Raw genomic sequence first — 13,011 nt, forward strand, 5'->3', positions numbered from 1 at the left:
TAGTTTGGGTCGAGTGGACGTTAAACCCCATTGCTCTCTCTCTCTCTCTTACGTGCATACCAACGTGTACACGGGGACGACCCTGGTTTTTTCGTACCATCCGTACGTCTAAGCATCATTATTCTTGTCAGCCCTTGAAAGTGGATAGTTTTCTATAGTCCTAACACCTTGTGACATATTACGAAATAAGAGATATTAAATGAAATGGAGTTTAATGCCTTACTTTTCCGCACCAGAATAACTGCAGAACAAAACAGGAAATGGACGCTGTGAATTTAAGCGTCACGCAAACTCAACACGAATTGGGTCATTTTAAGGTTAACACGGGATTAGTTTTTTTTGTAAGTGGCCACATGTACAGTGCTAGCGAGGAGAAAATTGCCCAGGCAGCTGAGTCATCTACATGTATTTCCAACTGACATAGGATCTTTTACGTGCATATTGGTGTAAATACATTTTCATTCCAACATGCCCCACACTAAGTTGGTTAAATTTCCTAGCTCAACGTCATTCTTGTTTACAGAAAGTAAAGGTTGGAGTTGTAGTTGTCTCCCTTTAACAGTTGTCCGTGGCAAATCTGCTGTTTACCGTCAATCTTGGGTTGATACAACAGCGCATCGAAATGAAATGAAGTTGGGTTTTAAGTCCTGATTTTTCTGCGCAACCCTTAACCACGAAATGAAGACTAACACGTGGTACTTGTTATATTTTCAGAAATTAACACATAATATAGTATATTTAATTTCCATTGTACGGAGAAAAAATTTAGAGGGACAATTTACTAAATTAAGGATAATCTGCATTGCAAAACATAGCTAACACATAGCGTGGAGAGAGAGAGAGAGAGAGAGAGAGAGAGAGGTGCGGTTTAAAGTCCAATGGATACAAACTAGGTCATTTCGGGACGAACATATGGTTCAATTTTATTTCAATAATTCGCTTGCGCGTATTGGTATTTAGCAGTGGGAGGAAACCCGCGAGGTTGGACAGGCGATCCTACTCATTGTCACGTACAACCAGGGAATCGAAACCATGCCAGTTGACACAATGACAGACCATCCAATCCCCAGGGGGATGATCATAATCATTTTGTGTTTCAGTGAGATTATTTTTTGTGAACAATATCTCTGTGACATAGGGGAACTAAATAAAAGGTCTGACTTTTAGGACCAACTTTATTTTTCAGAATAACGAATTACTTCTTTAGAGGTCTGACAAACCATAGCTGAGATCTGCACATTTTAACTTTAAATTTACGAATCGTAATAATTTAGTGGACCAAGGCGTTTAACCCATGAAAGTTACCTTACTCTTAGATACTTTGTGGCGGGAGTGATGATGCCTCTTTAGATTAGATAAAGAGTTAACTGTTCTTAGTTAAAAAAATAGTTAAAAAAAATAGAAATGGGGGTTTAACGTCCACTCGACACAAACTAGGTCATTTCGGGACTAACATATGGTTCAATTTTATTTCAATATTTCGCTTGCGCGTAGGGGTCTTTAGCTGTTGGGGGGAACCGGAGGACCCGGAGAAAACCCACGAGGTTGGACAGTCGATCCTACTCCTTGTCACGTACAACCGGGGAATCGAAACCACGCCAGTGTGTGTGTGTGGGGTGTGTGTGGGGTGGGCGGGGGGGGGGGGGCGGGGGGGGGGGGGGGCCGCAGTGTGCTTGGCGGTAACTCAGTAAGATCGATTTTTTTCCAAATCTGGCCTCCCATTGACCTACGAAGAGTAGGCTATAGCGCCGCAATCGGATAAAATAATCCCCATGGCACACTACATGGCGTATCACTTCGATGAATAGTACACTGCATTGCGTACGGACGTCTTCATTCAGATCCGGTTATTTCTTATAGAGCTTATCCCATTATTAATCATATAGAGCTTGTCCCATCACTAATGTTATACAACATGTCCCATCATTAATCTTATACAGCTTGTCCCATCACTAATGCTATAGAGCTTATCCCATCATTAATCTTATAGAGCTTGTCCCATCATTAATGTTATAGAGCTTGTCCCATCACTAATAATATAGAGCTTGTCCCATCATTAATCTTATAGAGCTGGCCCCATCACTAATCATATAGAGCTTATCCTATCACTAATAATATAGAGCTTGTCCCATCACTAATAATATAGAGCTTGTCCCATCACTAATCATATAGAGCTGGCCCCATCACTAATAATATAGAGCTTGTCCCATCACTAATCATATAGAGCTGGCCCCATCACTAATAATATAGAGCTTGTCCCATCACCAATCATATAGAGCTTGTCCCATCACTAATCTTATACAACATGTCCCATCATTAATGTTATACAAATTGTCCCATCACTAATGAGCTTGTCCCATCACTAGTCATATAGGCTCGCTAATCCGGAGGGATTTTTCGGCGTAGGATCGAAAACACGCTACTTGACACAATGACAGACCTTACTATCTAAAGCGAACGCGTTAGACTACTGCCCCCCCCCCACAACAACCCCGACTTGTCTGTAATAAAAACTCTGACAATGATAAACGACAATAACAGTATAACTTTATTCAATATATTATTTATATATACAAAAATACACGTAATATTTTTAAGCCGCTGCACAATATTTAAATTTTTCGGACAACATCAAATTTTTCGCGGCTTAATTCACACTAACTTATACTCAAATTGATTATTTAACATTTTTGAAATGTTAAAGAAACAAATAAAATTAAGAAAACGCCAACGGTAGATACTACCCCTGCTTGAATTCAATCAGGTTAAAAAGAGGGCTATCAAAAGCTGTAACCCAACATTTATAGGTGGCACTGGCTTATTTTTACATCGTCAATTATTCATCGTCAATGAAATTTCACAATATTGTAGTTTACAGGGGATTTAAAACCCCCAAAAATAATGGCCAGGGGCTTTAAGTTTAATAATGAGATTAAATCACAATGAAAGCAAACACTTGACTCTGTATCTTATGGTTGATTGCCCCCCTGTAATCTACTCCAACGTCGGATTTTCTTGACAGGTTGATTTATGTATAACTGTCATTTAAATACAAAACTACACTAAAAATTTGTAATTGCAAACTGGGGAAATTTGAGCCCCCAGGTCGAAACATTATTTTATATAGCTACACGATGTCCCGGCGTGGGTGGACTCTGTCACTGTATGTCATTATAAGTACTTATATTCTAAAACAATCTTATTATGTGCTTAAATACATTAACTGTAGCGGTAGACAAGTTGTCTTAACTGTTTGTATGTCATTAAAAATCCCACAGAGGACAGGCGTGGAATGATTTGCAAGCTAAATTAATTCTGTCAGCTTGAAAAATCTGAATAAGATAACTCGGTCTGTCTGCGGCTAAAGTTGGTTTACATGTAAAATACTAAAATGTATGAATATAATTTAAAGGGTCGATGCGTCATTTGCATTTTCGCTAAAATATCGAATTTCTCACAGGTTAATACACACTAAATATGTACTCATATTGATAATTGGACATTTAATTAAGAAAACAAAATCAAAATACCAAACCTAGAGAATCTCCTGTCTTGGATTCAATCAGATTTAAACTACACCAGCTTTCTCCACTACAAATAAAAAATGGCGGCGTCTTGCTACGCTCGAGTAGCATAGATCGATGAAAATACAAAAAATTACATTGTAAATAAAGATTGGATGAGTTTTGGACTGATATTCCTGTTAGATATTAAACTTCCACAATATTGTAGTTTGCAAGGATTCATATTATAGCGGTAAATGACACGGGATAGAGAGAGAGAGAGAGAGAGAGAGAGAGAGAGAGACGTCCACTCGACACAAACTAGGTCATTTCGAGACTAACATATGGTTTAATTGTATTTCAATAATTTGCTTGCGCGTGAGGGTCTTTAGCAGTGGGGGGAAACGGGAGGACCCGGAGAAAACCCACGAAGTTGGACAGGCGACCCTACAACAACCGGGGATTCGAAACCACGCCAGTTGACTCAATGACAGGCATTATGATACAGCACGCACGTGCTAACCATTCGGCCACCCCCCCCCCCGCTAAATGACACATCGAGTCTTTAATCTGTAATCTGAATATACTCAATCTAATTAAAATATAGATCTATATTTCGTTTCGTTTTTTATACTTTCGATGGCCTACACTACACGTAGATCTAACAAGTTATAGTGGGAGTTCACGTTCTATGCTTTGTTTTGATTTCTATTGCCGCTAATGTCTACCCACAGATCCGCGCACAAAAGGTCAAACGCTCGATTCGACAGACCATTTGATTGGCTGACCCCTCATTTCAAGCAGGACACGCGTTAAATAACAACGCTTCCAGATCCAATTGTAGTAAAGACAAGTGAAATAGAAATTTTGAACTATAAAAACGAAACGAAATTGTTTTAATCAGATTGGAATATACTGAACGTTGATGTCGAGACTAGAATACTAGACAGTTTATCTGATATTGTCCTGGCAAGGGAATTCAGTGTCTTACAAGAAAAAAAATTATTATAACGTTAACTAACTAACACTCATTTGAAATAATTGTAATAACACAAAATTCATTTTAATATATTATTTTTATCACAGTCAAAATAAACGACATTATACATTATTTATAACAAACAACAATCGAGGCCGTATGCAACACACAGAAATAAAAAATAAATAATTAAAAGATTGCTTTCTAATTCTGGAAAATAGATAAAAAAAATAGGGCGTAAAAGTTTTACTTTTCTACTTAAATCTACATAACAAAGACGGGCATCTGTGCTATGAGGGAGATTTAGCGGCTCAACGACCCACTTATTTTCGATTTCAAAGTGCGCGAACATCTTAACCGTTTCCTAGTGCACTCCGAACGGTTAGTTTCTGTTCCTTGGTTGACCCCCGATCCTGCACCACTGGCAAGCAGCAATCAAGCTGGAAAATCCCGATGAATGGAGCCCCGAAAAATATATAAGATCAGTGGTTTAGCCTGTTCTTACTTCCGGTGTTAACTTCGTCATTCGATCTGGTTTAACAAAAAAACACCCGCGATGACCCTGGCCAATTGTCAATAGAAATGATTCCTGTTTTTCAAAATTAGAAAGCAATACTTACTGAACAAACATTTAAAACTCAAACTCATAAAATAGATTGTAAATTGAAATACTTAAAATGTCCTTCTTTGATTAAGGTAACATAAAGTTGTCAATTTCTTTTGTATTTTCTTTGTTGACTTGTTTTTTAGGCTGACAATCTGGCTTTGTTCCAAAGTTTACGTCGACAGATACAGCCAATGCTGAGATATAATCGACTGTGTAGAAATAGTTATCTATACGTAAACTAAACCCCAATTAGTGAACTAAACGATAATTTAAATCTCATAGAACCCTTCCCAGCAGTAGTTGAAATCACACACACGATCACCCCAATCGAAGACTTCATGTTAAACTAAATCAATACAGAGAGAGAGAGAGAGAGGGGGGGGGGAGAGATGGGATTTAACGTCTACTCGACACAAACTAGGTCAATTTTATTTCAATAATTCGTTTGCGCTTTAGCAGTGGGAGGAAACAGGAGGACCCGGAAAAAAACTTACGACGTTAAACAGGCGACCCTACTCCATTTCACGTACAACTGGGTAATCGAAACCACGCCAGTTGATTCAATGACAGTCCCTATGATACAGCGCACACGCGCTAACCATTCCACCCCCTAAATCAAAGCTACTAAAATTAGCCCGTTCAATTTACGATAATGTCAGCCCAGCATCGTTCTGTTATACGATCTGTTGTCATCTTTTACCCGTTTCCAAATTTTGGATATGAATATTTTAATGTTTCTGATATATACGTGTTAAACCAACACTTTGAAAATATTGGTGAGGTTTTAATGATTATATACATATATTAGTAGTAAATACAGGAGATACGCGGACAGAAAAGGGGTAAGCACACTTATGACACCCACACGGCCACACAAGCGAAACACACAAGCGAAACACCCAAAACAAGCAAAACACAGTCACACACACACAAGCAAAACGCACACACAAGAATAGCACCACTTAAAGTCATGCATTTTGCACAGAAAATTGAGCAAAGACAGGAAGGGAAATAGATAAATGGGTGAATGGAGTAAATTAATGACATGCGATAATATACACAGAGAAAACAAAGTATCGCAACACCCGAATGTTTATGCGATCAAGAGAAATTTATTACGTAAATAAATATAAGTGTAAATGAAATGAGAATTTATGAAGTTTTCTGTCCAACATGAAGGTGTCAGTGCAAATACATCAAACACGACCTTATACGACCTCTCTTGTCACGTGACCACAAGGCTGCACGACTAGCATGGTGCCGAGCACGTCATTATTGGAACATGGCGTCATGGCAAAAATCTCACTGGTCGGATGTGAGTCGCTTTCTCTCGTTCACGGCGGATAGTGGAGCAAGGGTATGGCATATGCACAGAGGAACATCATAGAGCAGGTTCCATTCGGCTATATCATGATATGAATGTAAGCTTCCGGATATTGACCCTTTATGTTGACGGCTCTATGGACAACTTTAACATGAACTGAAATGAATGAAATCGGGTTTAACGTCCTATTGGGCTTATGGAGACGGGGAACTGAAATGGCGTGAACTGTAGGATGTCCTAATGACCTGTACTAGCCATATTTATTTGGATTTGGCATCACCCGATTTTCGCCTCAAATTTTCAACCCGACAGAATCACTTTTAATCCACTGCTTTAACTTCAGTTTTTGTCTTTCGTAGCTGGTTCAGGGTTTCCTCGAGGCAGTTCGGGAAGATTAAATACCTTCCAGAACGTAATAGTTAAAGCCCCCGTCAGACCGGGATGGCGACCTTACTGCGTTGCTGCGACAGTACGGCGACCACAGAATACACAAGGTCGCCGGCAAACGTGAACACAACGAGAGAAAATGTCCCCAAAAAATTAAAACTTGAAAAATGTCGTGTTCTCATAGCTTTCCAGTTTAGATCGCAGAATCTTGGTGTTTGTTTTGAACATGCTCAATACAAACGATATGGCTCGGCGATCATTGGCGACCATGGTGACCACAGCACGATATCTGGTGTTTCCACCACACTTATGGCGATCTTAACGCGCTCTAAAACCATTTTCCGTCGCCGTAGCAGCGAAGTAAGGACGCCACCCCGGTCTGACTGAGGTATTACATCTCATCAAATACTAGCATTATATTCAAATACAATCGGATTAAAATATAGATCTATATTTCGTTTCGTTTTTTTATACTTTCGATGGCCTACGCTACATAAAGATCTGACAAGTTATAGCGATAGGTCACGTCAGGGGTCAAAAGACCGACTTATGACTCTATGATGTCAGATATTTGATTAACCAATCAGCATTGATGTTACTGGTGGATTACCCACAGTTCCGTGAAAAACACGCCTAAAGCTCGCCGTAACAGACCGTTTCATTGGCTTATCCCTGACACCATTCAGAACACGAGTTAAATAACAACTCTTCCAGATTCAAGTGTAGTAAAGACAAGTAAAACGAAATTTTGAACTATAAAAACGAAACGAAATAGGATCTGTGTTTTAACCAGATTGCCGTCTTCATTAGCCCAGGTTAGGAGCAGAAAAGTAGGACGTTAAACTCCATTTCATTTCATTTCATTTAACCAGATTGATTCAAATAGGGATATTGACGTACCCTTTTCTCTGTGTATATTAAAGAGTATACCAGTTTTAAATTTAACACAGCAACTTTAACATTGTTTACAGTGTCAGTATTGCCAGATAATTATAGATTATTTTTTTTTATAATTAACACGTGAATAGTCAATATGATTTATATTAATGGAGATTTTCACTAAACATTTTTTTTTTATAATTAACACGTGAATAGTCGATATGATTTATATTAATGAAGATTTTCACTAAACAAAATTTAAGTTTTAGTTTCGGATTGATATATCAATAAAATATGAACTACCTACCTTAAAGCTGTTACAAAACTATATTGAAATCAATATTGGCTTTTTGTTTCGTTTAATTTTGAATTAGTTTTAAATCGGAGTGGGTGTGGGGTTCTGACAGAAATCTGGTTTTCGCAATATTTCTACAAACAGGCGAAAACAGACATAATAAATATTAAAAAAAGAGACTCATTGATACACGAATAACCAACAGCTATAATTAAAAACACATAATTAAAGATATGACACATAAATAATATAGAATATTATGTAAAAGATCATGTGAATGATAATATTCTAGTTAAATATACATGGAATAATGTTAATTAAACAATGCCGGGAATTATGTTGAGAATAAGTACATGGTAAAATTCACGAAATACATGAAATTAATAATACAAATGTAACATTTTTCATGAATAATATTTATTACCTAAAGGTCTGACGTTAATATCCGGAAGATAAGCTAATCATAAGATAAGATAAGATAAGCATAATCATCGATAGTAACGCTATTTTATTCGCCTTTTAGAACGAATGAACCAACTTATCTCCGGGATATTAAATTTCAATTCTATAAAAACCACACGACTTTTTGAAACGTTTTTACTTTTTAAAGCTAAATTTAAATTTCAAAAACAAACCGGCAGCCATACTTCTTTATCAAATATGGCCGCCGTATCAAACAAAATTCAAGAATGAAATTTAACAAAATGGATTTGCTGTATCAAGCTAAACTTAACAAAGAAACATTTCTACGCCTCAACTATTTTTTGAAATCAACATATTTTAGTTTTACAGGATTTAAGATACGCGGTATCACAAATAGCGTCCAACATTTTATTTTTGATAATTACAAAGTAGATAATATTTTTAATATTACCCAGGGGTTTTATCATAGCTCTTGATCGTTATTCATAAATCATTATTTAACTTTGAACAGCACAGTCAAAGACACCAATAGTTAAAAAAACCAAATGATTTCACAAAAGGAGGAAAATAAATTTGATATTTGTCGAATCTAGAGGTATTAACCAAACAACTTCCTTGAATCACCTTATCTGCATTCGGTCCATTCCACTTCCGCCGATGCGCAGTCTACTGGGATGGCAGAGATTCTAGAGACGAACAGTCAACATGGCAGACATAGCAAATACTCAAATATCAGATAATTCATCACTGTTCACTGATTATATATTCACAATATACTCAATCTCATCTTGATTTTATATGTCAACAACTGATACTAATAACGATATATTTGAATTAAAAGTCATTATAAAAATAAATACGTCATCACTTAACCCCGACATGAGTCGAAGGCGCATTAGTATCTATAAACTCCTTCTCATCCATTGTACTATACGAGTTAGATTCTGTCACTATGTTTTGTAGCTCTGACTCCACCTCAGAACTCGATCCCCCGAAGTACATTTTTTCAAAGATAACAACCCTAATTTTAAAAATTATAAAGATAACAACTTGAGCTATTAGAGATTGAAACACACACAGTACACAGGTGATAACCGCTTCTACAGGTTTATTCCAGTCCATGAAGTTGTAAGCGTAATGGCGGACCGCCATTCCACCCTCTCCAGTAGTTACGGTTCCGTCGTTAAGGAAGTAGATGGCGTTAAAGAGCGCGTAAATAGATCCTAGCATTACAGTGAAGAACATATGAAGCACTCGGATTGGAGTTCCACTAATCAGCAAGTCAACAATTACATAAATGGTATTCATGGTGTGTTTAACTCGACTCATTGGTGTAACCAGAACAGCTGAAAAATACAAATAAAAGAGTTAAAGATACATTATGGGAGATTAGATAATGAGTTGCCAGTTCTCACTATAATAGTTCAAAACAAGATAATGTAAAGGGAATTTTCTGAAAATATCAGTCAAATTGATCCACTCTGAACCAAGAATTTAGCGATTGAATTATCGGCCTAGCCTCGATCACCATTGCTAAAGTCGGTACGATAAAAAAACATAGTCTCAGTTATCCATTTCATGATTTAATCATGAATGAAAATTGAGCAGCAAATCAGATCCTAATCAAGTAAATATCGGAGCTGTGTGGAACATGGCTTGAAACCACGTGATGTTTTGCCATGGGTGCAAAAACTCAAGGGGGCGCAAAAACTCAAAAACCATTGCGTCCCTTTGACTTATAGCCCCTTGCCTTTTGGGCCTTTAAATCATTCATAAAACAATGACAGTAACATATTGCACCACTCAAGTATTTATTATATAGTCTAGACGTATATATATGACAAATGGGGTACAGTGATAGAACCAATAAGACAGAGTGCAATGAATAGAATATAAAAGCCAACAAAATGAAAATATGATAACCTCACGAGACGACGCATCTCGTCAACAAGTAATATTACTCTATTCCATAGGGGAACTTCTTCTACAATGATTTACCTTAGTCACTAAACACCGTAATGATATATCATGTGAAATATGTCTGAAACAAATATTTATGAAGTCTTATATTTCTACCATGGCAATATTGAACCAGACAGTTATTGGACTGTTAATTCTGAAATTATTTCCATGGTATATATATTGATCGCCCGCGTTTATAACCCAAGGGCTCATCAAGGACAACTGAAGAATTACAGTGCAAATTATTCAATGTTCCGTGTTAATGGCATAGACTACATAAATGTCACTGTTTAGTTAAAGGTGCCTTCCCGCTTTCAAACTGTGTGATTTCATGATATATTTGGATTAAAAACATATTCAAACTAATTTATCTATCAAAAATCTGCTTCAAATCCCTCTCAAAACATTTTAATCGCAAAATAAAACCCTAACCCATGCCGCAATAATCTAATTTATGCCTTCTTGTTTTTCACGTGACTTGATTGAATGGGAATCCATTATTAGTTTGTACTTGTCGTTAGTATCTGTCCATAACCATACACATCGAAGCTTAAAGGACAATATTGGTGCCAGTCATTATCACATATGTGATAGAGCTGGTTAAACACATTCTAAATATAATTTTAACACAGATATCATTGCTACGATAGCTGAGTAATACAGGTTTCCTAAATCGGAAGTGACGAACGCCAAATGAAAACACGAGTCATCCCTCTATATAATTGACTGATGTGACGAGGGAAAACAGATACACGGCCGAATTTCTGCTCACTAATAATTCTTTCGAAGACCAAAAGTTGTTATATGGAACTGTAAGAGGATACCTGACAATTTAATAAAGTATTTGAATGTCATTAGATAAGAGAACACGAGAAAAATAGAAATAAACCATACATTCCTTTGTTTATATTCATTCTATACCTTATAAGAACATGGTAATGCACGGACTTTTTCTGTTTTTCTTTCGTGTTCTCTTATCTAGTGGCAGTCAATTCTTTTTATGAATTGTCAGATATCCTCTCACAGTCTCACACAACAACCTTTGGTCTTGGAAGGAATTATTAGTGAGCAGAAATTCGCCCATGTATCTGTTATCACTCGTCACTTCAGTCAGTTATATAGAGGGATGACTCGTGTTTTCCTTTGGCGTTCGTCACTTCCGATTCAAGAAACCTGTATTACTCAGCTATCGTAGCAATAATCTCTGTGTTAAAATTATATTTGGAACGTGTTTAATTAGTTCTATCACATATGTGATAATGACTGACACCATAATTGTCCTTTAAGTAAATTCGTATTATGTAAAGACGTATTATATACATATGCGAAACATATAGATTTATTATTCTGTATCTAACCCACTATCTTGGCAAGTTGGTGCTTTAATTCTGGTTAATTCTGTATGAAAGGTTTCTAGAAATCCAAGTCCCCTTAAAGCTGCAATTTCATATTTTTAAGTTATATTTTTAAAATTTATTAAAATAAAGCCTTAAAATAGATGGTATCCATAAACCGCCCTACCTTGTTAAAGAATAATCCTATTAATCCTATAATTCACTATTGCCAGCTGAGAAATTGGCAAAAATATCATTTTCAACTTCAAATTCCAACGTTTGAAGGTAGCTAATGCATGGAGGCAATAGTAAAACAAGGGAGGTAATTGTGTTATTACTTCCTGTGTTAATGATTCTAAAGGGTGGGAAATAATGCCCATGGTCGTATAATAGTCAGTTGATAACCTATTGAGCAAAAGACATAGAAATAATTATGTTTTGACTTTCTTAGAAAATATGAAATTATCGCTTTAACCTATGTCGTTCTTTTTGTAAAAATTAAAGCGGTCAGTTTCCATCTGTAGTCGACAACAGGTTGCCGCGTTAGAGGATTTTTAGGTATTAAACGTTTTTCAGATTTCTTCGGTAATTATAATATAAAAAAAACGGTTATTTTTCCGTATTTTTCGGATTCTTTTCGTTTTTTCGGAATTGTTTCGGTATTTTTCGGAATTTTTCGGTATTTTTCGAATTCTTTTCGATTTTTCGGATTTTTTCGGATTTTTTTCGGTATTTTTCGGAGTTGTTTCGGAATCTTTCGGTATATAGTACATCCGGTGTGGATAACAAGTCTATAAATCTGAAGAAGTTAAGAAGGGTAACAAATGGTAGTTATTATCAAATCACAAGAACATTTTTATCCTACCATTGCACACTTGACCACCCTTTAATTGATCATTCTTTTAATGGCGCTTTTCATTTGGGTTGACATTATGGAACTTTTATTACACAATATATTTCTAATAAATTTTATATAACTATCACGTGAAGAGTCTGCCTTGATATTACACGCACATTAAAATTACTCATAAAATTGGCTATCCAATGACATATGGCTGAGAGAAATAAAATGGATTTAGCGGCCTTCTTTTCTGCAACGACAGAGGTTATAAAGATGGGCGTGCACTATGTAATATGCTATGAGGTCTGCTATTTTGCCAAGGGTTTTTAGGCACGTACACGGGACCTAGACACTGTTCTATACCAGACACGTCGTCTTGTGCCACTGACAAAGGAGAGCTAGACCGGAAAATCCGAGGGACTTTCTTGACACACACCGGGATAGAACCCGGGATTGCTTGGTTAGTGAGCCAGCACC

At 36.6% G+C, this 13,011-nt stretch overlaps 1 protein-coding gene across 1 annotated transcript in view; it reads right to left on the reverse strand.

Moving 5' to 3' along the window:
* Window positions 1–2,527: 2,527 nt before the first annotated feature.
* Window positions 2,528–13,011, reverse strand: part of LOC126828278 (protein rolling stone) — a 95,103-nt gene continuing 84,619 nt past the window's right edge. Inside the window, exon 4 of the mRNA XM_050557960.1 lies at window positions 2,528–9,743. Within this exon, the coding sequence (XP_050413917.1) occupies window positions 9,262–9,743 (482 nt within the window). The 3' untranslated portion in view covers window positions 2,528–9,261. The remainder of the gene's footprint in view (window positions 9,744–13,011) is intronic.

The sequence above is a fragment of the Patella vulgata genome, chromosome 7 (assembly GCF_932274485.2).
Source record: "Patella vulgata chromosome 7, xgPatVulg1.2, whole genome shotgun sequence".
Taxonomy (NCBI): domain Eukaryota; kingdom Metazoa; phylum Mollusca; class Gastropoda; family Patellidae; genus Patella; species Patella vulgata.